General features: G+C 46.0%; 1 protein-coding gene across 2 annotated transcripts; it reads right to left on the reverse strand.

Annotated features, from left to right (window-relative positions):
• On the reverse strand, nt 1-25905 carry FAM76B (family with sequence similarity 76 member B). 2 transcript variants are annotated; one of them, XM_083170112.1, is made up of 10 exons: nt 25347-25905; nt 23604-23668; nt 20626-20680; nt 19087-19242; nt 10579-10772; nt 9777-9824; nt 8203-8283; nt 4766-4916; nt 4556-4657; nt 1-1121 (listed from the first exon to the last, which is right to left on the reverse strand). In XM_083170112.1, the coding sequence occupies exons 1-10, from the start codon at nt 25428-25430 to the stop codon at nt 1032-1034; spliced, it is 1026 nt and encodes a 341-aa protein (XP_083026238.1). In that variant the 5' UTR covers nt 25431-25905; the 3' UTR covers nt 1-1031. The 2 variants fall into 2 exon arrangements, with proteins under 2 accessions (XP_083026238.1, XP_083026239.1); XM_083170113.1 differs by having other exon boundaries at nt 4766-4901; nt 25347-25902.
• Between the last annotated feature and the right edge of the window lie 71 nt (nt 25906-25976).

Consider the following 25976-nt stretch of genomic DNA (forward strand, 5'->3'; position numbering starts at 1 on the left):
CTCGTCATGCTGCGATTTATTCTTTTGCTTTTTTAAACATAATTTTTTTTTGTCTTGCTATATAAAACAGCAAGGTTGTACATGTAACCATAAAAGTAATATAAAAATGCACTCCTATTCTAAAAACCTTACTACTAAAAAGCTGGGCCTGACCACATCTGTGTCTATGAATGGGGCTACGCTGCTGAACAGAGCAAAGTCTTGCCCCACCCCCTTTGGCACACACACAGAAAAAAAAAAAAAAAATTAAATATGCGTTTCAGTCGCTCATATCTATATAGACGCTTTCTGTACAAAAATCAATTACAACATGGTTTTCATACATATGTACAGAACTCCCTCGACACTACTATAAATTAAAAAAATAAAAAGTACACCAAAGGCACTTGCAAGTAAAAATCCACAACAGACTCTACAAAAGCACACTTTCTGCTTTCCTGCAGGCACAGTGCACTGTGTTAACTACTTAATTCATACCATAAATCTCATAAAGGTCATGTACACAGTAGTTTTTCTTTTTATGGTTGTCTAAACCCCTTCTGTGAGGAGGGGCCCAGCAGGGCTCCGAAAGCCAGCAGAAGAGAGGGGTTAAGCACCAGCATTAATCCTGTCATGTTATTTAAAAAAAAAAACAAAAAAAAAAAAAAAACATACAGTTCAAATATCTAAAAACACTAAAAACATCTAATATATATTTGTCACAGCAGAGGTAAAAGCACTCATTAAAAAGGTGAGCATTGTAAAACTAGGTCAGCTGCCGCTCTCTGATGTCTTTGTATATTATTGCCTTATGCGCCCGTGAGAGGTTTGCTATTGTAGTGATGCGCGTTCTCCTTTGCAGAAACGGAACGGAGGGGTGGGGTGGGATCTTCAAGCCAGTTGAAGATGGGTTTGTCTGAAAAGTGTAAAAAATTAAAAAGTCCAGTACGAACCAAAAAATATGTACTAAAAAGTTTTTTTTTCCCTTGTCCCTAGATATTTTTAAGGGCTTCACAGACCAACACTGTCGTCCTTCCATAAAAAACAGTTACTCAAGGAGAGGTCAGTATACTGCCACTTTTGTCAAATTTTTTACCCTTTGATAAAGCTGCGACCTGTTTCAGCAATTCTCTGTTTTTGCCCTGTAAAAAGAAAAAAACAAAAACATTAGTGAACAAGAAAATGTTCTCCGCCATTGAAAGCAGAACAATATAACGTTGACAGTCAACCACCAATGTTTTGCAAACATCAGTGATGGATGGCCATCCCTATATCTCAGAGTACCAAAAGGTACCCCCCAGGTCAGCGTTTCCAGGAACAGGGTGGTCGGAGCGGCCGTATTCTGGGAGGGATAAAGCGAGGTTCCTCATTGCCTTGCAAGCGTTGAGCCAGGCTGAGTAGGCCTTCGCTTACACAAGCAAATGGTGGTGACGGCGATCTGAGGGCGCTGCACTCAATGCAAAGCAGGTTGTGTCTTTCATATAGACCCCTCTGGCTGCATTGGCAGTTTGATTAATGGAAACGCAAAGCTGCCTGCAGGCAGGTCTGAAATTCCATCTATTTCCGAATCTGCCCCTTAATTATGGACAGTTAGGCTAAGTGTAGACACTACAATTATATCTGTATAACATACAGCTTAGCAGAGATGGACTTTATTGGTATTAACAGACTGATTTATCCCAGTAACTGCAGGGATTGGGATTTACAGTCGGGCAAAAAAGTATTTAGTCAGCCACCAATTGTGCAAGTTCTCCCACTTAAAAAGATGAGAGGCCTGTAATTTTCATCATAGGTATACCTCAACTATGAGAGACAAAATGAGGAAAAAAAATCCAGAAAATGACATTGTCTGATTTTTAAAGAATTTATTTGCAAATTATGGTGGAAAATAAGTATTTGGTCAATAACAAAAGTTCATCTCAGTACTTTGTTATATACCCTTTGTTGGCAATGACAGAGGTCAAACGTTTTCTGTAAGTCTTCACAAGGTTTTCACAAACTGTTGCTGTTATTTTGGCCCATTCCTCCATGCAGATCTCCTCTAGAGCAGTGATGTTTTGGGGCTGTCGCTAGGCAACACGGACTTTCAACTCCCTCCAAAGATTTTCTATGGGGTTGAGATCTGGAGACTGGCTCGGCCACTCCAGGACCTTGAAATGCTTCTTACGAAGCCACTCCTTTGTTACCCGGGCAGTGTGTTTGGGATCGTTGTCATGCTGAAAGACCCAGCCACGTTTCATCTTCAATGCCCTTGCTGATGGAAGGAGGTTTTCACTCAAAATCTGACGATACATGGCCCCATTCATTCTTTCCTTTACACGGAGCAGTCGTCCTGTTCCCTTTGCAGAAAAACAGCCCCAAAGCATGATGTTTCCACCCCCATGCTTTACAGTAGGTATGGTGTTCTTTGGATGCAACTCAGCATTCTTTCTCCTCCAAACACGACGAGTAGAGTTGTTACCAAAAAGTTCTATTTTGGTTTCATCTGACCATATGACATTCTCCCAATCCTCTTCTGGATCATCCAAATGCTCTCTAGCAAACTTCAGACGGGCCTGCACATGTACTGCCTTTAGCAGGGGGACACGTCTGGCACTGCAGGATTTGAGTCCCTGGCGGCGTAGTGTGTTACTGATGGTAGCCTTTGTTACTTTGGTCCCAGCTCTCAGCAGGTCATTCACTAGGTCCCCCCGTGTGGTTCTGGGATTTTTGATCACCGTTCTTGTGATAATTTTGACCCCACGGGGTGAGATCTTGCGGGGAGCCCCAGATCGAGGGAGACTATCAGTGGTCTTGTATGCCTTCCATTTCCTAATAATTGCTCCCACAGTTGATTTCTTCACACCAAGCTGCTTACCTATTGCAGATTCAGTCTTCCCAGCCTGGTGCAGGTCTACAATTTTGTTTCTGGTGTCCTTTGACAGCTCTTTGCTCTTGGCCATAGTGGAGTTTGGAGTGTGACTGTTTGAAGTGTTGGACAGGTGTCTTTTATATAGATAAAGAGTTCAAACAGGTGTCATTAATACAGGTAACGAGTGGAGGACAGAGGAGCCTCTTACAGAAGAAGTTACAGGTCTGTGAGAGCAAGAAATCTTGCTTGTTTGTTTTTGACCAAATACTTATTTTCCACCATAATTTGCAAATAAATTCTTTAAAAATCAGACAATGTCATTTTCTGGATTTTTTTTCCTCATTTTGTCTCTCATAGTTGAGGTATACCTATGATGAAAATTACAGGCCTCTCTCATCTTTTTAAGTGGGAGAACTTGCACAATTGGTGGCTGACTAAATACTTTTTTGCCCGACTGTATACTTCTTGCATGCTAAATAAACTTATATTGTACAATAATCTGTGCAACATCAATCCTTGATCACTCCCTATATGCTGGCATACAGTTCCTCAGTGTCCCACACAGATCAGGTTTTCCATGTCACCTATGGATTTTTAGGGGACACTTGGTGATACACAGCGCCTAGGAAACGTGACCCCTGTGGGGTCCTGAGGACAGACTTTGAGAACCTGTGTGCTAGAACAGTCTTTATAGCCATTTGGGTACTTGTGTAGTTTCACGGTGCCTGAGTCCCCTTGCGAGGCTCGCTTCGCTCGCCCACACTGCGGGCTCGGTGGCTCGCTATGCTCGCCACACTATTTAAAATCAACTCCATGCCAACATGGATAGTGGAGGTATGAACTATCCATGTTGGCATGGAGTTAAGTTACTTTTTTGGACATATTTCGTGGCGAGCGTACACCCGGAAGTAGCACGGCGCCATGCTGGCACCGTGAAACTACACAAGTACCGCCATTTGTAGCTTGGAATTATGGGAGTACCATCAGGAAACACCACCATTAGCACCGGGAATGTTTTTGGGTTTGCTTTGTAATCTGTTAGTCATTCATACCCCTTTCACACAGAAAATGAAATACCCGGGTGAAGCAGTTCCACCCGGGAATTTCATTAAATACACGGGTTCTTTTTCTGTGTGAAAGGGCACACCCGTGTCGTAAATCCCGTGTCTCCGACCCGGGAAATGACCAGGGTCGAGGACACGGGATTTATGACCCGTGTTGACCCTTTCACACAGAAGAAATACCCGTGTTATTCAGCAAATTACCAGGTAGAAATTTTCAACCCGGTAATTTTGTTCTTCTGTGTGAAGGGGGGTCAGGCTGCTCCCGGCAAATTGACACGGCATTTGAAATGCCGTGTATTTGCCGGGATTTTCAGACTTTTCTGTCTGAAAGGGGTATTAGATAATGATGTACAGGAGAACAAGACAATAAATGAAATCCACATAAAGCAGGTAGACAAAAAGCTTAGTAGTACACAGTAAGCATTAGAGTCCATCGATTAATACATCGGCCACAATAGAGGCACGTGTAAAGGTGGCCATACACTACTGTGATGTATCGCAGCAGTGTATGGCCACCTGATACCCCACAAAAACGATTTGGCCCGATTTCTTGTAAAATCGGCCAAAAGGGACTAGTGTATGGGCACATTAACCACCTTGAAGGTTCTACTATGTGGGCTATCCTAGTGGAAGTGGTAAAGCAAACCAGGATGATTCTTACCAGCAAAAGCTCAACAGACTCTTTGTGACCTTTCTCCATGCCATTCATCTTTGTCCTTAAATTGTTCTCTTGGTACTGGAAATCTGCTTTCAACTCTGTCAGCTGAGGAAGATAGCAATGTGTTCTTAGGGATATCACTTAGCAGACGCTGAGCGATAATAAGCGATTATGTATCTAACGAGGTGAGCCGGAGCCCCCGCAGTGACATACCTTCTTATCCTTCTCCAAAATGGTTTGATCTCTTTGCTGCAAGAGACGTTTCAGCGACATGACTTCCTCTTTCAATTGACTGATAAGGACAAAGTTGTCTGTACCACCAGTGTCTGTCGACTGATTGATTGAACTACTAAAATAGTAAATGCTGGAATTTGAATATTTATTGTAATACCGGCAAATTATACATGGCTTGTAATACAAACAATAAATACTGCCCCCAACTGTACGGGAGCAGTTCTGCTTTCAAAGCTATCTACATTTAACATAGCAATGCGCACTACTGTGGAATTATCATTACATCTCCTACAGGGCTGTAAGGAGGGAACGGTATAGAAGTGGCCACAGAGCTAATGTCATTGCTTTACATTTGCCCCACTCTTTATCGAACGGTCTCCAACGACTAAATGATAGGACGTGGCACACAAGCCAGTTGCAGAATAGAAGAACATATCAGCAGATAGGATAGGTAGAAAACCCACATGCATTTGCACAGGTAGCGTCCCTGCCGCTGGGACACCAGTGCGCTTCAGACCGGGCCGTTGTGTTTTTTAGCCCAACATATCCCTCTACAGCTAACTACTCTTCGCCTCTAGGAGGTGAAGTACCGCCACTGACCACTAGAGGCCACTGGATGGACCACATTACTCTTTTGTGTGCTAAAAAAAAAAATCATAAAGTGAAAGTAATTCTTGCAGGGACACTGGTCTGTTTCAAACTTTCTCTAGAGACAAAGGTTGGACAAATCTGGACTGGGGGTAGAGTTGGTGGGCTAAGCACAAAGTACACTGCAGAAGCAGTCACTGATGGGCTGTTAACTATTTTAATATAAATCTTAAAGGCCAACCATGCAATCTGTGGATTCTAGCGCTCCTGTGTCTCTGGCATGGATTACAGAATCAGGTGTACATGCAAATAGGAGAACTGGCTGAATCTTTTACCCTTCTGCATAGGCTTGTGTCGCAGCTGTAGTGGCTGGACCAAGGAGTGGTCACAAACCATTAGCTGTGCCTAGTGTGGCAGGCTAGAGACCTACTAATGACTCCGGGGAATAGAGAGTGAAGACACTGGTTAGATGGGATACACTCTCTGGTAGCTGCCAAGTACAAAACGGCTCCTGTTATTTAAACAGACCATGTTGGGAAGATGGAATCTGTCCAGTCCAATTAGGAGTCTCCAGAGAACCACAAAATACATCATGCAAAGCAGCAAGGGGCAATGTAGCAGTCAGATTCTTCCTTATCTTGGACCTTAACTGATGCCAGGGACAGAGGTGAGGGGAGGAGGCAGATGGAAGGGGCATTCCACAGACAAGTCCCTGCCACACTGCAGCGGTATAGCTGAGGAGGTTTAAAAATTATATATAAAGCAAGGACAAAAGTCTCTATGTCCACTTTCCCAGAGACCACATATAGGGGCAGATGTATTAAGCTTGGTGAAGAGATAAACTGGAGATAAATTGGAAGGAGATAACGCACCAGCCAATCAGATCCCAACTGTCATATTTTAAACACAGCTGATTGTCTGGTGCGTTTATCTCCTTCCAATTTATCTCCAGTTTATCTCTTCACCAGGCTAATACATCTGCCCCATAGTGCGCATCCTATGGAGTATTATATACACACACTGGATTTGTCCGTCCAGCAAAATACTGGCAAATACATTTAGGCTTCCATGTCGTTATATTACAGCCGTGGCAATCACATGGGACAGCCGCTTTGCCTCTTCACGGCTGCACCATTCAATGACCGCTCAACTTGCTCCGGCCATAACATTACGTACGGTACAAAACCATTGCTTGTGAAACCTTCCCCTTTTTCCCCTGACAGACAATACGTTGTGTGGGAAACCACTGTATAGCTCAGGATACATTCCCAGCAACTTCTAATATCACTAATACCGTACTCTCAGAGTTATAAGTCCCCATATTGCTAACAAAACAGATGGCGCACGTTACCATCCCCTTTACTCCATGTTAAAGAACATTACCATTTAAAAAGAACCTTGACAATCTATACTAAAAATTACACCTATCGACATTAAGCTGGATGACTGGAGGTCTCAGTCCCAGACAGTTGTATTGACGGATAAGAGTCACAGGGGTAAATGTAGGAAGTGTGGAGAAGTGGTATCTATCCCCATAAAGAATGGTATGTGCGAGGTGATAATGCTCCAGACAACATTGCTGATCTGGCAGCTGGGGACTACTGCGCTCCTTAACCACAGGTGGATCTAGCGCAGGGACGGGGAACCTGTGGCCCTCCAGCTGTTGTTGAACTACACATCCCAGAAAGCTTTGCTACAGGTTTAGCATGGCCAAATAGCAAAACTGTAGCAGTGCATGCTGGGATGTGTAGTTCAGCAACAGCTGGAGGGCCAAAAGAGTCCCCATCCTTGATCTACCATAATCAACAAGCGGTTGTCCTTTGTGAGTCAGGAATTAAGGTACTTGTTTCCTAGCACGGCCACCCCGATTTCCATCGGGGTGGACGTGTCGGAAAAATCGCGTCGGTCACATGCGATGCGACCAACGCAATTTTTTAATTGAATCAAATGTGAATAGGGTCCCTGGGACCCGATTTTACATTGGATTCAATGTAAAATATTCCCTAGACCCCCAATTTTGCACCGTAAACCCCACCCCACGATTGACGCCAACCCGAAGCGTGGTGAGCGCAGCGAGCCCGCGAGGGGCGGCGGTGTGCGTCCTCCGACCTTTTCATTCCCCTACTATCCACGTCGGCGTGGAGTTGAGAATATAAAGTGTGGCGAGCCCCGCGAGGGGACGCGTATAACTTCACAGGTATACGCGTCCCCTCGCCACGCTTCGGGCTCGGTGGCTCGCCACACTTTATATTCTCAACTCCACGCGACGTGGATAGTAGGGGAATGAAAAGGTCGCAGGACGCGCACCGCCGCACCTCGCTGCGCTCGCCACGCTTCGGGTTCACGTCAATTGTGGGGTGACGACGGGGACATATATAATGTGAAATGGGTCATATTGGCCCATTTCACATTTTTTACTTGATTAAGTCCATCTCATCTTGTGCCATTATAATGGCACAAGACCGACGCGATGCTCCTGATTTCAATGTTAAAAAATATTTTAACATTGAAGCCTATGGCAAAATCGCGGGCATCGCGTCGGGGCCAATGTTAATGGTCGCAACCGACGCGATGCCCCCGATTTTCCCTTTGCCGGCAAAATGGACCTCATTTCAAAGGAAATCGGGTCCATCGTGTACCTTAACTTAAAGGTACACGATGCCCGCGATTGTGGCCGTGCTAGGAAACAAGTACCGGAATTAATGTTAGGTCTGTAAGGCAGCGATGCTCACTACTATGCCAACTGTGCTGCCCTCTTGTGTTGAGCTTTCAATTAATATTTAAATCACAGTACTGGAAATAAAGCGGATGTAAGATGTAAAACACACCTGTCTCCGTTGGATGGCTTGGATTCCAATTTGGGCTTTTTCTTTGGAGTTTCATTCTGGATTGCAGTAGTAGATTTATGACTGTAAGGAGGAGGGTCGTTATTTTTTAATAATTAAAATTAACTCACATGGAATCTACATGGAACATACCAGACATTTTTAAATGCCGAGCTTTGCTTTAATATGAGAACAATCTAATGTTCCTAAACGGAGGACAGATGGTTATATCAAATTGTGGTAATCATTAAGTCACCTAGTGTTCATTCTGGCACCGTCTTCAAAACCTCCCTGCTGTGGTGCTTCTAGCACAGTGCGGTCTGTATTTCAGCACTAATATGCAGACCATAGAGTGCCCCCCCCCCAAGCAGGGATGAGGAACTGCATAGCAGCGATAAGGCTGGCAGAGGACACCACCACATGCTGCACTGCAATGGTGGTCAAAGCAGCCAGGAACTCCGGCGCGCACCGCACACAGTAGTGACGGAGCCTCCAACGATTTGCAGGCAGTTAGTGGCATAATACTACGCTACACATTACCACCCAATATTTGCCACATGGCTGTAGCAGCACGGCCAAACCGCATGCGGTCAAGATCCTTGTGGTCGAAATACTGCCTGCCGCAATCCCGACATTTTCTTCCTCTGTGTGTGTCCACGACACACATAGAGGGAGAATAAATTAGCCCGCAGCGCTCACCCCTCTGTCGGGATTGTGGCGGTCGGTATTTCAACCGCTGGGATGCCATACCGGCCCTGGCCACGCTGCTGATGGGCCCAAGCCAGCGTTTGGTTGCTGCATCTTCACGTACAATAAACACAGGATATTGTTGGCAGTGCCAAAGGGTTATATGTCAATCCATATAAAACACAGCTATTCCTTTCCTGCCTGATGCATGGTAAAAGTAAAACAAAGTAAAATTAACAGCGTGAAAGTGTTACATAAGAGAAACATAAACATAGAAACATAGAATGTGACGGCAGATAAGAACCACTTGGCCCATCTAGTCTGCCCCCTTTTTTTTTAACATGTTACCTCAAACCATATTTGATCCTTATTTTTTTGTAAGGATATCAATGTGCTTATCCCAAGCATGTTTAAATTGTACTACTGTATTTGCGTTTACCACCTCTGATGGTAGGCTATTCCACTTATCTACTACTCTTCCTGTGAAAAAATTCTTCCTCACATTTCCCCTGAATCTTCCTCCCTCTAGTGTCAGTGCATGTCCTCGTGTTCTGCTGCTCCTCTTCCTGTGAAGAATGTCTCCCACCTGTACCTCTCTCCCCCCAGTGTCAGTGTATGTCCTCCTGTTCTGCTGCTCCTCTTCCTGTGAAGAATGTCTCCCACCTGTACCTCTCTCCCCCCAGTGTCAGTGTATGTCCTCGTGTTCTGTTGCTCCTCTTCCTGTGAAGAATGTCTCCTACCTGTACCTTGTTAAAACCCTTGATATATTTGAAAGTTTCTATCATGTCCCCCCTTTCCCTTCTCTGCTCTAAAGTATACATATTAAGATCTTTTAGTCTTTCCTGGTACGTTTTGTGATGTAGGCCATGCACCAGAGTAATGACACGTACCTTTGTTTCCAAATTCCCTGGTCTGCTTCTGGGCTTAGACTGCTAATTCTGTAAGTAAAAGAAAATAAGTCATGAAAATGCATGAATTATACTGGATAAACCTAGACCGGGAAAATCAGCATATCTAAATACAACAATGGCAAACATGGAACCAAAACAGGAGTATGGAGAACACAACCGGATTGGGTAATGGGGGGTGCAAGAGGCAAGGGTGTAACAATTTTGCCAATTAATTCAGTCTGGATCTATGAAATATACATTATGACTATTTTTATAAAGAGTAAAAAGATCATACAATCAGTTTAGGCTTCTCTTACCCCTGCGCTGAGCCTATTTTGCATTGCAACTTCAATAATATTTGGTTTATTCAGTATCCACAGAATGGGTTGTATACAGGAATTGCACACTGGCTATGTGGACAGAAGGAGCGTCAATCTCCCCATGCTGGCAACAGGATACTGGTTTAATGCCCCGGTAACCAGTATTACCAGCACTGTTACAATGCTTTCTGTAGTGTAGGGTAGTAATGACGGTTTTACCAAATATGCAAATGCACATTTATAAGATATTGTAAGACTTGTCTTTAGAAAGTATATGCAATGGATCAGACCTTCTGGTCCTTTGTATTAAATACATTGTTACATGCAAAACAGGGTACTTGAGGCTTTATTGCCAATGTATAACATAAGCTATTATGTATGAAGAATTTAATAAGGAAATGAAGAAGGCATTTAAGGATTATGGATAAAATTTTCAAAATCCCAACTGTAAGCGTGTGACCATTGTTTAGTGTGCAACTTACTTGTGGTGACCGCTGCTGTGCCTGTGATGGTGGTGGTGATGGTGGTGCTTGGAATGATGTTGGTCTTTCTCGGTAAGAGACGAGGAAGAGGAGTTGGAATGGGCGGAGCCCAACGTCTTTCGCTGCTCTTTCGTCTTCTGTAAAACCCTCTTGTAAGACAGTGTGCACAGCCAGCATAGCAGCTTCCCATCAACCTATAGACAAGAGAAGTTGGGTCATTTATATAAATTCTAGATAAGGAGCATGTCATAAATATCCTAAATCGCATGTAACTATTACCCCAGCATCCCTGCCATATACCACCTGCAGTTATTTAGCAGTGCTCCTCACACTGACTGTAGGAGATGACAAATGGTGATAGGCATCCACACTGTCATGATCTAGCCATAAGTTATGTCCCCATCTTTGTGTGTGTGTGTGTGTGTGTGTGTGTGTGTGTGTGTGTGTGTGTGTGTGTGTGTGTGTGTGTGTGTGTGTGTGTGTGTGTGTGTGTGTGGGGGGGCCACGGGATGGACACAGATCTATGGGTGTGGAAGGAGCACTACCCATCAGAGAGGATCTAGTACTGGCGTTAAGCACCCTTCTTTAGGGCAATATGCAGTAAGACAGAGGGAGTTGCAAAACACAGTAAGAATAAGGGTTTGGAGGGCTGTTAAAGTCCACACTGGCTATATATGAGATATACTAGGTGATTCATCGTGCCCTACGGGCGCTCTTCACACCGTTGTAAGGGGCTGCGCCCCCTTAATTTGTGAACATTTGTATATGAGAAAGATGGTTAGAATTGTATGACAGATGCCCTGTATTGCAACTTGACTTATAGGTGAAATGTGTTAAATAGAGAGCATATGATGTGGAAGGGGGTGTGTATTGTTTTGTTTAATTAAAAGGAAAGTTATGGTAGAACCTACCTTTGTTAACTTTCTTTCCTTGAAGTCCATGGGAACCACAGGGGACATCGGGGTTGTAGGTGGATCCAGGGGGTCCGAGGCACCAATCAGCGAAGCTTCTTAAGATTTCCCAGGATGCCCGGGCCCTCTCCCCTATAACCCCGCCTCCAGGCTCACACAGCTCAGTTTTGGTAACAAGCCGTAAGCAGGAAGCGGAGAAAAGAAGAGGACAGAGAGAACACATGTCCAAGTACACATACATACATATCACGGTACATGAACAAGACTATGGTCGTTAAAGGTCACAGTGCAGTATATCACACCTAGGGAAACCTCAGGAACAAATTGAAGGGAGGGCGCCCTGTGGTTCCCATGGACTTCAAGGAAAGAAAGTTAACAAAGGTAGGTTCTACCATAACTTTCCTTTTCCTTTTCAGGGTCCATGGGTCCCACAGGGGACATCGGGGATGTCACAAGCCGTGTTTCAAGGGAGGGAATTTGCCTGAGGTGTCAGAAGTACCCGACGACCAAAGGAGGAATCCTGGGAGGCGAACGTGTCAAAAGCATAGAACTTAATGAAGGTATGAACAGATGACCACGTTGCAGCCTTGCACAGCTGTTCGGCCAAAGCACCTTGGCGTGTTGCCCATGATAGGTCAGCCGCTCTGGAAGAGTGTGCTTTGGTGGAAGGAGGAAAAGGCAGATTATCCTGCCAATAAGCATCTTGAATAGCCATGCAGATCCAGCGAGCAATAGTCTGTTTGCTCGCTGGCCAACCCTTTTTGTGGAATTCATAAACCACGAAAAGGGAATTAGATTTTCTGACCGTCTTAGTACGGTCAATGTAGATGGTCAGAGCCCTGACCACATCCAATAAGCGTTCCTCTGTAGAGATATATTCCGTGTTAAATGCCGGAATCACCATCTCCTGATTGATGTGGAATCTGGAGACCAACTTTAGAAGGTGCGATGTTTTAGTCCACAACATCCCTATTGGGATGAAATATGAGGAGAGGAGCTTACATGAAAAAGCTGACATATCTTGCGGAAGCAATGACCAAGACGAATACTATCTTGTCTGTCAACCTTTTGAAATCCGCCGCTTGTAGCGGCTCGAAAGGAGGCTTGACTAAGGCCTGCAGTACGAGTGACAAATCCCACTGAGTTGTAGGAGGACCATATGGAGGTGAAAATGAATTACTCCCTGTAGGAGTGTACGTACCTCCGGCAAGAAGGTTAATTTCATCTGAACCCAAATGGATAAGGGTGAGACTAGGATTTTCAGAGATGGCAGTCTAAGTCCAATGTCCAGAACCTTTTGTAGGGATGCCAGAATTCTGGCCACCTTGAAAACCTTTGGATCAAACTTCCTAGCCGTACACCACATACAGTAGGTGTGCCATATTTGGTAATAAATTCTGAATGATACTGGCTTGCACGCCTGAATCATGACCTTGGCTTTTTTTTTTTTTTTTTTTTTTTGTTGGAAGAAAAACTTTTACTTTACAGTAAAGTAGTTTCAAGCGCCACGCTATCAACGACAGGCGCTGACAAGGTCCTCGAGTATGAGACCACCCGAAAGGTTAAGAGGAAGGGTGGTTGGGAGGACTTTTGTAGAAGGTCCACATACCAGTGCTGAGTGGCCAGGCTGGAGCTATCAGGACGAGGTTCCCGCCTCCCTGTTTGAATATCCTGATTACCCTGGGAATCATGGATCTTGGTGGGAAGGCATACGGAAGATGATAATTCCTTGGAACTGCTAGGGCATCCATGAAGCTAGCTTGATGATCCCTGTACCCTGACCCGAATGTTGACACTTTTGTTGTGTCTGGACACCATTAAGTCCACGTCTGGTAGGTCCCATCGGTCTTTGAGGAGGGCGAATAACTCTGGATGGAGTGACCACTCCCCCCGATGGAAGTCGATTTAGGGATCTGTTTTCCAATTTAGAACTGCTGGGAAGATCGCAGACAGAGCCATAAGACACTGTTTCGCCCAGGAAGAGATCCTAGAGACTACTTGGAGAGCAGCAGTGCTGCGAGGGTATCCTTGGTCAAGTATGTACACCACAGCCGTGGCCTTGTCTACTCCGATCAGGACCGGGTTCTTCTGAAGAAGGTCCTGAGAGCGGATTAGGGCATTGTAAGTTGCCCGAAGCTCCAACACGTTAATGGAGAGACGTGTTTTTGGATTGGTCCACACGCCCTGCAAGGCTCGGGAGTAAGCTAATGTCCCCCAGCCTTGAAGGGTGGCGTTCGTCCATTCTTAGAACCAGAAGGGACATGGACTTGTGGACCTGATATTGTCCATCCGTTTTGCCAGAATGAGGTGTTCAGAGGGCAAAAATGAAACTGTGCCCACTCCACCATGTTCAAACATTGACATCATCAATCCCAAGATTTTCATTGCGCCCAGTGGCTTAAGACTCTGGAAATCTGCAAAAACACCCATATTTGGTGATGCAGAGAATTGTCCTTGTCCATGAGAAGAGACATCCTACATGACTGAGTGTCCAGGGTAGCTCTCCAGATGCCACATTTGTTGCGAGAGGAGCCAACCGAGATGTTGGAGTGTCCTGATTGTTATCTATAGGTGAGATAACAGCAATAATAGGGACTTGGCCACCAGTAGTAGGTCGTCTATATATATATAGAAAGACTCGGATACCCAGACGGTGAATGTTCAGCCATAAAAGCCATGAGTTTTGTCAAAATCCTGGGGCTGTGGCTAAGCCAAGTAGAATTGAAAATGGCTATTTTAAAAAGCAAACCTGAAATGTTTCTGGTATGCTGGCAGAATTGGGACATGCCAGTAAGCGTCCCGAATGCCCAGGGTGACTATTTATCCCCCGTTCCATGGGTAGGATTATTGCCCTTAAAGTTTCCATCCGAAACTTTGAACCCTGCACCACCCTAAAGAGACTTCAGTTTTAGAATTGGCCTGTAAGTTCCGTTTTAGAACCAGGACCAAAGACGAGTAGTAGCAGAGTCTTCTCTAGTAGTGAGGGATGACCCGAGACCGTAGCAGACCTTTTTATTTTAATAATTGTTCTGCTTAGTCTGAATTGTGAGGTAGACCCGTGCAAAGACCTTATCCCTGTGACACAACTTCCTTTACCCAGGCATGTATAGTCACTGGTGTTCCTACAGCACCTGGTGTTCCCATGTGGACTCCGATCCACTTAGTAACCAGGTCTAACACTGTTTTCCAGGATTGGACGAGATATGTGTGGTATGGCTGCAGGTGAGGAAGACGAGAAGTCAGCCTCCCGCTTGGGGTTCCCCCTGTGGAGGGGCCGTTATGCAGGTGGTTGCCGGGATTGGCAGGAGCCTGTAGCGGCCCATGCTTGGGCTTGCCTTAATGGCATGATTGGTCCTAGAATAGGACTGATCTCGGGTTTTCCTTTTTGAGGTAAAGCCGTGGATAGACACGCCATATTGGCAGCTGTCAGAGAGGCCACAAACTTGTTAAGGCCTTTCCCCAAAATAATTTTTACCCTTAAAAAGGTAAAAGTTCCAAGGTCTACCAGGACTCCAGGTCCACTTTCCCTGTATTGGGCAAATGATACGGCTGGCCTGAATGAAGCTGGTGGATGTCTGGGCAGCGACAGTGCCAGCCTCTGATATAGCTTCTATTATGTATATATATAGATATAAATATATATATATATATATATATATATATATATATATATATATATATATATATATATATATATATATATATATATATATATATATATATATAATGCTGCTTGTTTAATGTGAAGTACACATAACTTAGCATCCTCAGAGGAGTCTTCTAGGACCTGAATAAAGTGGCTTTAGCCATGTCAATAGAGGTCCTTCCCAGTGAATGGGGATATGGCCCTTAAGGAGTGTTTCAAACACCTTGGTAGGGTCTTTTAATATCAATCCTGAAGTGACCAACAGTATTGAAGGATACCTTAGAATAAACCAAGGGATTAGTCGTGGTTCACAAACCTGATTAGCCCCTTAATCCCTCCTGATTACCATCAAGTGGTCTGAATGAGGGCATTAGGGTTAGTTTCTGCTTTTATTAAAAACCGTCCCTGGTTTTAGCAGTAGGTTCAGGCTTCACCAAGTCTGACATTAACACCTCACGGATTGCATGAGTGAGAGCTGCCACATCAGTTGTCCCTGCTTTGAAGCAGGAGCGCTGTAGGCATAGCATCATCATATTGTCATTATGAATATTGATGACATCCTCAGCATTAACATTATTTTCCCCTTATGATCTGTGTCAACCTGTGCTACAGAGAGCAAATGTTAACAGAAACCTATTAGGTAGTGCAGCATCAGGTAGCAGGTGTTGCCTAGCTACCAAAAACTGCTGCCAGATCTGCACAGAGGTAGACAGGGCCTCCAACCAAGGTGAAGGGGGCTGGACTACAGAGGGTGCAGTAGGGGGTCAAAGGCAATCCAATAGGTTGCCTAGTAACTGTTGTTAGGCTGCCCAGGGAGGTTGTGGGAAACCACTGTGGCAGAGGACTGGCCAGGGGGGATAAAGGTGAATAACATATAACCCGTCCTGGAAGACATCCTGTTAGACAGGCCTGCAGCACAGCTCTTGCAGGACAGGAGCTTTGTAAACTCTGTCTGGTTGTACCCCCGTTTGGATATAATGCAAACAAACCCAAAGTGGGGGGTTACAGTGCACAATAGGTATATACCACAGAGGAAAACCTAGAGTGATATCACTGAGTGTATGTGACCCTAGAGGATTAAACCTCTGTCATCCTCCTCAGAAGATGAGAGAAATACAGTGGACAGTGCAGAAATACTGACAGAAAGTGAAAGTAAAAGAACTAGCACATTGCAGTCACATACACAAGCATTTACATACAGCCATTTTACAGCCTATAAATGCTGTCACACCCTGTATCAACCGCTTGAACTCTAATGGAGTAAGGGGGATTTAGGGTGGCTGTGAAAGCAATCACTTAGTCAGTGAACGGTTTCACAGGGGAGACTGTGCCCTCTCTCTGGAAGACTACTGTGCCTGTGGGAATGGCGCTGGTCTGAGAGAAGGGGGGGCGGGCACAGGGTTAATGCAGCTAACTGAGCGGCTATCTCCGAGGAGAATGGCGCCAAAGCTGGGGGAGGGACTGCAGGCTACGCGCAACCTCCCCTTGCTGGTCTTCCCCCACCAGGTAAAAAGGAGCCTTGTAAAATGGATGTCCCCCCACATCCTGGCCTGCGCTCCGGTCCCCGGTGGTCTAGTGGAGTCCCTGACTCGAGGGCCAGTGTCCACGCCAGCTGCTGCGGCTGTCTCCCACAGCGCGCAGCATGGCAGCGGTTTGTGCTCTCTAAGAGAGCCTTACCTTCTCCTGGACGCCGGCCACGCTGCCTGGAGGAGATTCCGCGGTGCTAGGCGCTGTCTCCCCTCCGCCGGGCTACCCCGCTTGACCGAGGTCGTGGGGGAATGTCGGCGCCGGCAGGAGTGATGCGGCTGCTCGCGCCGCCGTCAGATGATTGACGGCGGTGAGCAGCCTCAGCCGCAAAGCGGCTCAGCCGCTTAGGCGGCAGATTCAAAGTAAAAATAAATAAAAGTAAAGAAAAAATAAATATAGCAGCTTCTTATGGGATTACCTCAGTGAGGTAATCCCTGCTGATAAAAGGTGCGTCTGCTTCCTGCAGGCACCAAACAAAAACTGAGCTGTGTGAGCCTGGAGGCGGGGTTATAGGGGAGAGGGCCCGGGCATCCTGGGAAATCTTAAGAAGCTTCGCTGATTGGTGCCTCGGACCCCCTGGATCCACCTACAACCCCGATGTCCCCTGTGGGACCCATGGACCCTGAAAAGGAAAAAGCGGTTACAGAGTAAGATGTACATTGATAGTGTTGAGGGTACAGTGACATTTGTGGGGGTGTGCGTGCGTGTTGTTGAGGTGTGGGGGTGTGCAATAGTATAGTAGGGTGTTTTTGAGTCAGCGGCTCCCCACTGGCGGAGATCACGACACAGGAAAACAGGAGGCTGGGTAGTGATAGGGGTGTGTGGGCATAAGGGGAACTAAACAGGAGGGTGGGAGATACTGTGCAGCTTCTGCCAGTGGGTGAGGGTATATCGAGGCAGCACAGGAGTACAGGACGGTGGCCCTGAGTCAGTGTCTCCTCCTACTGGGTGGGAGTTAGGGTACATGAGAGCAGGAGGCTGGGCTATGAGGCATGATAGGGGAATGTGGGCAACACAGCGTCAGCGACTCCCCAGTGGTGGAAGTTACGGTTCAGGAGAGCAGGAAGCTGGGTAGTGATAGGGGTGTGTGGGCATAACGGGGACTAAAGAGGAGGGTGGGTGACACTGCAGCTTCTGCCAGTAGGTGAGGATCCAGCGTGGCAGCACAGGAGTACAGGACGGTGGCCCTGAGTCAGTGTCTCCTCCTGCTGGGTGGGAGTTGGGGTGCATGAGAGCAGGAGGCTGGGTGGTAGGGGAATTTGTATGATAGGGGAAGGTGGGCAACACAGGGTGAGCGGGTCCCCACTGGCGAAAGTTACGGGCAGGAGAACAGGAGGCAGGGCAGTGATAGAGGTGTGTGGGTATGAGGGGTAGTAAAGGTTTTTGCCTGTTACGGAGTAGGGATGGGCATTTGTGCAGACGCCATCGATGGTAGTAAAATATTACTTGGATAACCATTGATTGTTGTAGCTATCGATGGTCATCCATTATATCTGACTGAATAGGCCGTGGGACAATCAGAACTCGGTGGTTGGACTGTCGTGTGTGTGTGTGTGTGTGTGTGTGGGGGGGGGGGGGGGGGGGGGATCTCCTTTGCCATCAATGTAGGTAAACCACCTGGTCCTTCCACATCAATGGCAAAAGTATTCAACATCGGCCATAAACCATCGATGATTTGAAATCATTGATGGTCGATGGGCATCCCTAGAACTGGAGGAGGGTGGGGGACAGTATGCAGCTCCCGGCAGTGGGTGAGTCTGCATGAGAGCAGGAGGCTGTATAATAGTGGTATGTGGGCAAAAAAAGTTGTGGCGCTGGTGCAGAGGACCGTGGGGACACTTCTGGCAGTGGGGGAACCTGCAGCGTGGCAGCCAGGGCCGGTTTTCCCACTTAGGGGCGGCACCTGATTGTGGCGGTACAGGATCCCCCATTGTCACAGGGGTACGTGAAATGCGGGAGCGGGGGTCCGCTGGGGGGTGGAATTGCCGGAAGGGGGTCTGCAAATTGCGAATTGTTGTAGACCAACAGCGGTCACCCGAATAACCTAAAGTCCAGATATCAGGCTTAATGCCTGTGGAACTAAAGACGCATACACACTGATATTTTGGCTATGGACGATTAAAACTATGCATTTTAACTTGAACTCCCCAGAGCCCAAAACCACTGACATCGCCTATACCAGAACACTACATTGTACACAATATAGTCAAAATTAGTTTGCTTGCACAGTCTATTTTTTCTTGCATTGCCAGTCCCACAGGGGGGCACATAGGCATCGAGCCATATAAACACTGCAATGTGAATTCACTTTTCCATATATTCAAAATCAGAAGTAGAATTGCACCATGTCTATGCACCTTAACAGTAAGATGGGAGCGAACAGCAGCACAGGATAGGCCACTGCAGCTTCGCCAAAGACCATACCTTTCGCCTTCCTTCCTCTTTCCGATCAAAAGCACATTGTTGCTTGCATTGCTCACAGGTCTGCGGAGGTCCGTATTTTTTCTCTGAGTTTGTGCAACGTTGGCACTTGGTGCCAATGAACGCAGCTATGATGTTACAGTACTGACAAGGCTTGGGCTGTAGAGCAGAAAGAAGAAAATACAGTTAGTAGCTAGAACTATATTGCAGTAGTGGATCGAATCAGAAATGTAGACTATATATAATCTGACTGCAGAGTAGGAGTTAGTCCGCATGCTGCCCTACAGTCGCACTGTAAATACACATCCCAGCATGCACTGCAAGTTTCATCATACCACAATAGCAAAACTGAGGCAAGATTGGAATACCCCTGGGGCAGAGTACATTACAGTATTGGGAATAGTATAGATCATACATTTTTCAGAAGGCCCTACAGTCCCAGCACCTACTCTCTGCTTTAGAAGGAATGCAGATTCACACGCACAAAAAGCTCATTTAACGAGAATTGGCAGCATGGGGGAAAATTGGCAGCACAGAGCGTAAAGCTGGATACGCAATGACCATCAATAATTTGCTACCAAATGCTGGAAAACGGGGAAAATATGACCGGATCAATTTGTTTAAATTACCATTGTCCACTTTCCAGTGTTTGGCAGATCGTCATTTGCGCCTATACATTACAAGATTTGCTTGGAAAAAATACAAAAAAATAGGATAAACAGAGGAGGGTGACCATGTGCACATTCCGTGGAGACCTCTCCCCTCTGCGGTGTAGCTTTCAAAGCCAAATCCCTACAGCTCATTTGTAAATCAAAAAGCGAAAAGGGGCATCTCACCATTTTTTGAGTGGGACCACGGAAACATAAAGTGTTAAATATTGGTGCATAGCCCCAGCCTACGTCTCCCTTCTCGTCCCCTAGAAAGAGCTTCATGATTCTGGATTACTGCATTAAAGCAAGGTAAACCAGCAGTTTGTTAAAACACAGCAAGGCTTGAATTTATTCTCCTTATGTACCAGGAATTAAGTACCACAGCAACACAACACCAACTAGATCACGTTTCATGAAGATGCTCCCAACAGCCAGTTATATCACGGTCTCGCTGGCTTACGTCTCTATGCAGCTGGTTCTGTGATTTTGAAAATGGTTTTCTGGTAGTTTACTTCCTAAAATGCAGGTTTACAGAAGGGGATATCTTGTTCATATAGCAACCAATCAGAATACGGCTAATTGAAAAGTAGAATCTGATTGGTTACAATGGATAACATATCCAAACACAAGCTCATTACATCTATTCACAATGACTAGAGAGCTTGGGGAGGTACATCACTTCCGTAGGTGCCAAGTACATCCACAACAGTGAAATAGCCGGCCAGTCCCGCCCTCATCTGTGACATCGATGGCGGGCCTGCCCACATTAGCAACATCCCCAGGGCATAGGCACTCATGCAGCCCTTTACCCATGCCCTGATCCTAGAGGGACCACTAAAATCAGGCTACCCATGCCGGCAGTTCCGCATATATAATGGATAGGTTTACTTACTGTTCCAAACTGCTTAACATTTTGGGCACATTTCTTGCATATTGTGTTGGTTTTACTAGAGAAAACAAATATAAAAACACAAAATCAGTGGGAGCATGTATAGGAGGAATAAAGTGCTCCGTAGGAACATGTGGGCAGTACATAGAAGCCATAACAGATTTAGGGGGTCACCAGTCCTGAGCAATGTCATGGTGTCATGTGCAGATAGCGCATCAGCACAGATTTTCTTATGCACCTGTATCGGATGTGCTGTAGAATGGAAACTTTAGTGGATGGCTAAGCTTTTATGTCAAACAATATAATCATGTTAAGGAGAGGCCCACAAACTATATTTGGCCATCCTTGAAATCCCATTTCTAAAGGCACACAAGGGCCAATACCTGGTGATGTGGTCACTTTTCACAGATTTTGGTGAGAAATCGGATGAAAAGTGTCAAAATCGCATGTGTTTGACACCAGGTCTGATGCAATGCGCGGTCCTCTGAGCATCGCAGCGGAGCCCGAAGATCGCACAGACTGCGCTACAGACTTATCGGAATTGTACATGTTTTTAGTACCTGCAATATATCGCATGAGGTCACATGACTCAGGAGGAGTGGCTAGACTAGTTTATGTGTGACCAGCCAGCTTATGGTGCTTAGTTATTATACAGAACCTAACTCAGAGCTGTACATAAACACAATGTTTACATACATCTGATGCGCCTGCAGAAGCCGCACTGTGCACAAGCAGAACCAGGGCTGCGATGCCACTAGCAGCACAATTAACACGCTGTTGGCGTTTGAGAGCAGTAACAGGCAGTGTTACAGAACATAGGAATGTATCAATGACTAGTGTATCCACACAGCCGTTGATGCAGCCATTCAAAATATAAATCAGCCCCATTGACCGAGGTACTAAGGCACCTGATGAATGCATGGATATTATTTAAAACCTGGAGCGTTAGGGTGCCTTGAGGACCGTGTTTGGGGACCTCTGGTTAAGAGACTGAAACATCATATGCGGAATGTATTTAGTATCTCCGAACTTTTTACCAAAGATCCATGGCTATTGCTATGGTACAAAAGGCAAAGGGAATAATATCTATAAGAAATAAGTTTACATAATATTGATCACATTTAAAAAAAAAAAAAATTGACTGAATAATTAACATTTATTATTTGTACCCTGTGCACTATAGCTAATTAGGCTGGTATAGAAGGATTCACACAATTACTTTATTCAATACCATATAAAGCAATAGGCATTATACATGACCGACCAGTCAAAAAAATTAAGAAGAGGATTTTGCATATGATGATCATTCACATGAAATATAACAAAATTTTACATATAATAATAACAAACAATTTCCTAAGACATGGATCATTTATAACTGTGGTTTTGTAATAGACGTACTCTCTTCTATATACATAGAGACACAAAAAGTGTGCCTACTAATTGTTATGATGCCCACACACAGTGCGATTATCGTGTGCGATTTGATCTTTTTAGTTCAAATTGTACCCAACAGGAGAGAGACTCCGGATGTCCATTTGAACACCCCTCAACACGGTGAAGTAGTTCCCACTTCCCTTGTTTACAAATTTTAAAAAAGGTTTATTTTCCCTTGCGATGCGCACTTCCACGTAATCAATATCGCAAGACAAAACAGTCTGTGCAGGCCGGTATTTTTGTACTACATCACACGCTATTGTACTACATACTATTGTAGTGTAGTCAGACTATGGTGTAGTTCAAAGTGCTTCCTTGCAAGAAGCTCATCGTCTGCTGATCCGCTCTGCCAGTCCCTCCATTGGTTGCCTGTATATTACCGTATTCAATATAAAACACTTCTACTTACTTATAAAGCTATTAACCATAGTGCACCAGCATATATCTCTGCACTTATCACAAAATATCTCACATCTCGACCACTCCGCTCTGCACAAGATCTGCGTCTCTCTTCTGCACCGATCACTAGCTCCCATTCACTATTACAGGACTTTCATCGGGCTGCTCCCATCCTATGGAATGTCCTTCCACGCACATTAAGACTCTCCGCTAGCCTCCAATCTTTCAAGCGTTCCCTGAAAACTCACCTCTTCAGGCAAGCCTATCATATTTAAGTTCTACACGCATAACCCTCCGAGGCACTTATGTATTACATAGCTTCCCTTCTGGACTTGTAACTGCTATGCTATTACTGGTGCGGGATGCGGTTAATTTCCCGGCGGTCAGAATCCCGACACTGGAATCCCGACCGCCGAAATCCCGAAACTTTCTCCCTCCGTGGGTGTCCACGACACCCATAGAGGGAGAATAAAATAGCGTGCCGAGCGTAGCGAGGCACCGGGCCCGCTGCGTGGCGAGCGCAGCGAGCCCACGAAGGGGGGGCGATCCATGTCCCCCCCTTGTCGGGATTTCGGCGGTCGGGATTCCAGTGTCGGGATTCCGACCGCCGGGATCCCGACCGCCGGGAAATCATATCGGATCCACTGGTGCCTGTCCTTATGTTTCCCCCCTATATCCCTATAGATTATAAGCTTGCAGCAGGGCCCTCCTACCTCCAAGTCTGTCTGTTGTTACCCAGTTTGTCTTATCACTGTCTACTATTGTAAAGCGCAACGGAATCTGCTGCGGTATATAAGAACCTGTAAATAAATAAAGTGCACAGTCCAAATCGCATAACACACATTGTAAAGGCTCAAATCACACATCTCACCATGTGTGAGCACCATTAGATCTGATGATGTGGATTATTCAATAAAGTGTCCCAAATAAACATTTACCTATGTATGTCAATTAAGGTGCATACACACTAGACTAGTTATTACATGATATGTGTGACAACAATATCATGCATATCGCCTAATGTCTACACATCATTAGCCATGTGCATTCTCGCAGTTCGTTAGCATATGCATTGCAATGGAAAGTATCGTCAGCGGGAGACATGCCGCCAAATGTGTACCCAGCTATAGACCGTAAAGCCTTACCTCTCCTGCTGAAACTCTGATCTGCAGTACGTGCACTTGACCATCGGATGAGCGATTCTACATTCCTATAAAAACAAAAAGGGAATTAGCATCACACCAGACTTTTCTTTATGACACATTTACATTTATAACAAAGTAACCTAAAAACCTTCCATCTGTTCTTTTGCTCTGCTATGTAAATAACTACATGAGAATAACTAATCAACTAGCTACAAGGCTTATGTGATGGGTCTATGTTGATGGGTTTGTTAACTCTGCGCACTTCTGATAGGTGTGAAGATTACTGCGGAAACACATGATGCTCCCGCCAGGACGTCTGTTTCGGGTAATATCAATGTACTGCAGTAGTTACTAAACTGGGCAAAGGGAAGTATAATGGGGTCTCAGTGCCTACTATACCAGAATAATTTAATACATCGAATATGGGAGTATAATAAGGTCTTAGGGCAGGGGTTCACAATGTTTTTGGAATCACGGCACCCCTAGGCCCAAAACAATATATATAAAATTAAGTAGATTGTGTTTATATGTGCTACTTAGGTTCAGTTATGGGGTAAAGGGCATGATTTGCTTCTGATTGTACACATTTTATGATTGCCAGCCAGCAGTACTGGATTTGTCCATAAATAATTAAAATTGGTCATGGACCACCAACCAGTGGCACCCTGGCAAGTGTCCTGAGGGGATGCAGTTTAAATCCCGGCGTTCAGAATCCCGACTGCGGAATCCCGACAGTTTCTCCCTCCGTGGGAGGGAGAATAAATTAGCGTGCCGAGCGTAGCGAGGCACCGGGCCCGCAAGGGGGGGGGGGGGGCCATCCACGCCCCCCCTTGTCGGGATTTTTAACGCCGGGATCCCGACCGCCGGGATTTCATACTGAATCCGTCCTGAGGCACCCCAGTGAGCCGCGGCACAAAGTTTGGGAACCACTGCCTTAGGGCACACTATATCAGGTAATACACTGCACTGCAGTAATATTACTATATCTGGCACAGGGGTATAACAGGTGCTCAGGACCCAATACACTAGGTAATATGCCATACTGTAGTGGTAGGGACTACTACAAAGGGTACAGTAGATATAATGGGGTTTAGGGCCAAATACACTTGGTAATATACCCTACTACAGTGATAGGGACTACTGCACTGGGTACATGGGAAATAATTGGGGCTCAGGGCCTTATATACTGGGTAATATACCCTACTACAAGGATCCGTAATGCTGCACTAGACATAGAGGGTATAATGTGGGTAGAAGGATTTATATACTGAGTAATATAGCATACTGCGGTGAGAGGGACTGCACTGGGCAAAAGGGGGTATAATAAGGGCTCAGGGCCTTATATACTGGGTAATATACCCTAGTACGGCGATAGGGACTACTGTGCCAGGCACAGGGGGTATAATGGGGACATAGAGACCAAAATACTGGGTAATATAGCATACTGCGGTAAGAGGGACTGCACTGGACAAAAGGTGTATAATGGGGGCTCAGTGCCTTATAAACTGGGTAACATACCATACCACAAGGATAGGGAACACTGCGCCGGGCATAGGGGCTATAACGGGGTGTAGGGACTTATATAATGGGGGTAGAAGACGTAGAATATAACCCATCACCCCAGCGCCACAGTCAGGAGCCCGGGGTGCAGAGCCGTATGTGACCTCCAGGAGGGAGTGAGGGGAGTAGGCCCGGAGCGGAGTACGGGGCTAGGCCCAGACGAGGACACTAGGCCTCACGGACCTTGCACAGCTGCTGGCCCTGGGAGAGCTCCTCGAACGGGTACCGCTGGTGACACTTGGTGCATGCGTACAGAGCCGAGGCCATCCTCCGCCGGCGGTCGGTCGGTCAGTCAGTCAGTGATCCGGGGGTGGTGACGGGGAGTCCGGGTCACACAGTAACCGCGGGCGCGTTCCGGGCTTCTCGCTGCCTCGGATCTCAGTCTCTCTCAGTGTCCGGAGCCCGCCCGCAGCCTTAGTTCCCTGCCTGTGTGACACAGTGCAGCCGCAGAAGGCCCGGTATGAGGGATAGAGGCGGAAGGCTGGAGCTCGGGGCAGCGGCGTAGGCCTTCCTCAGACCTGACCACTCGCTGTTCTGTCCGGATCCCGCTACGGCGTCACACTGCTGCTGCCCGCCCGCACTGTTTTACCTCAGGGGGAAAAAAAAATATTACAATTTCAGGAGAAAAAAAAAAAATCCCGACAAAACTGCCGTAACCGGATCCTGCCGAAACCGCGTCATCACAAAGGACGGGCCGGGCAGACCAATCAGCACTTGGCGCTCGGGAGCGGGAACACCCGTTTAAATTCACCCGGCCAATAGGGACCGAGGATGAATCCTTCCATCCAATCAGTGCGCTCAAGGAAGGCGCAC

The sequence above is a fragment of the Crinia signifera genome, chromosome 2, assembly GCF_055691185.1.
Source record: "Crinia signifera chromosome 2, ASM5569118v1, whole genome shotgun sequence".
Taxonomy (NCBI): domain Eukaryota; kingdom Metazoa; phylum Chordata; class Amphibia; order Anura; family Myobatrachidae; genus Crinia; species Crinia signifera.

Bases quoted from the DNA above. Each gene is read 5' to 3' on its own strand.
- FAM76B (XM_083170112.1), bottom strand. From the start codon at position 25,430: ATGGCCTCGGCTCTGTACGCATGCACCAAGTGTCACCAGCGGTACCCG. The intron at 20,681-23,603 runs GTAAGGCTTTAC...TGTTTTCTCTAG, and splicing joins TCAGAGTTTCAGCAGGAGAG to TAAAACCAACACAATATGCA. The intron at 4,917-8,202 runs GTGTGTTTTACA...TTCAAATTCCAG, and splicing joins AAGCCATCCAACGGAGACAG to CATTTACTATTTTAGTAGTT.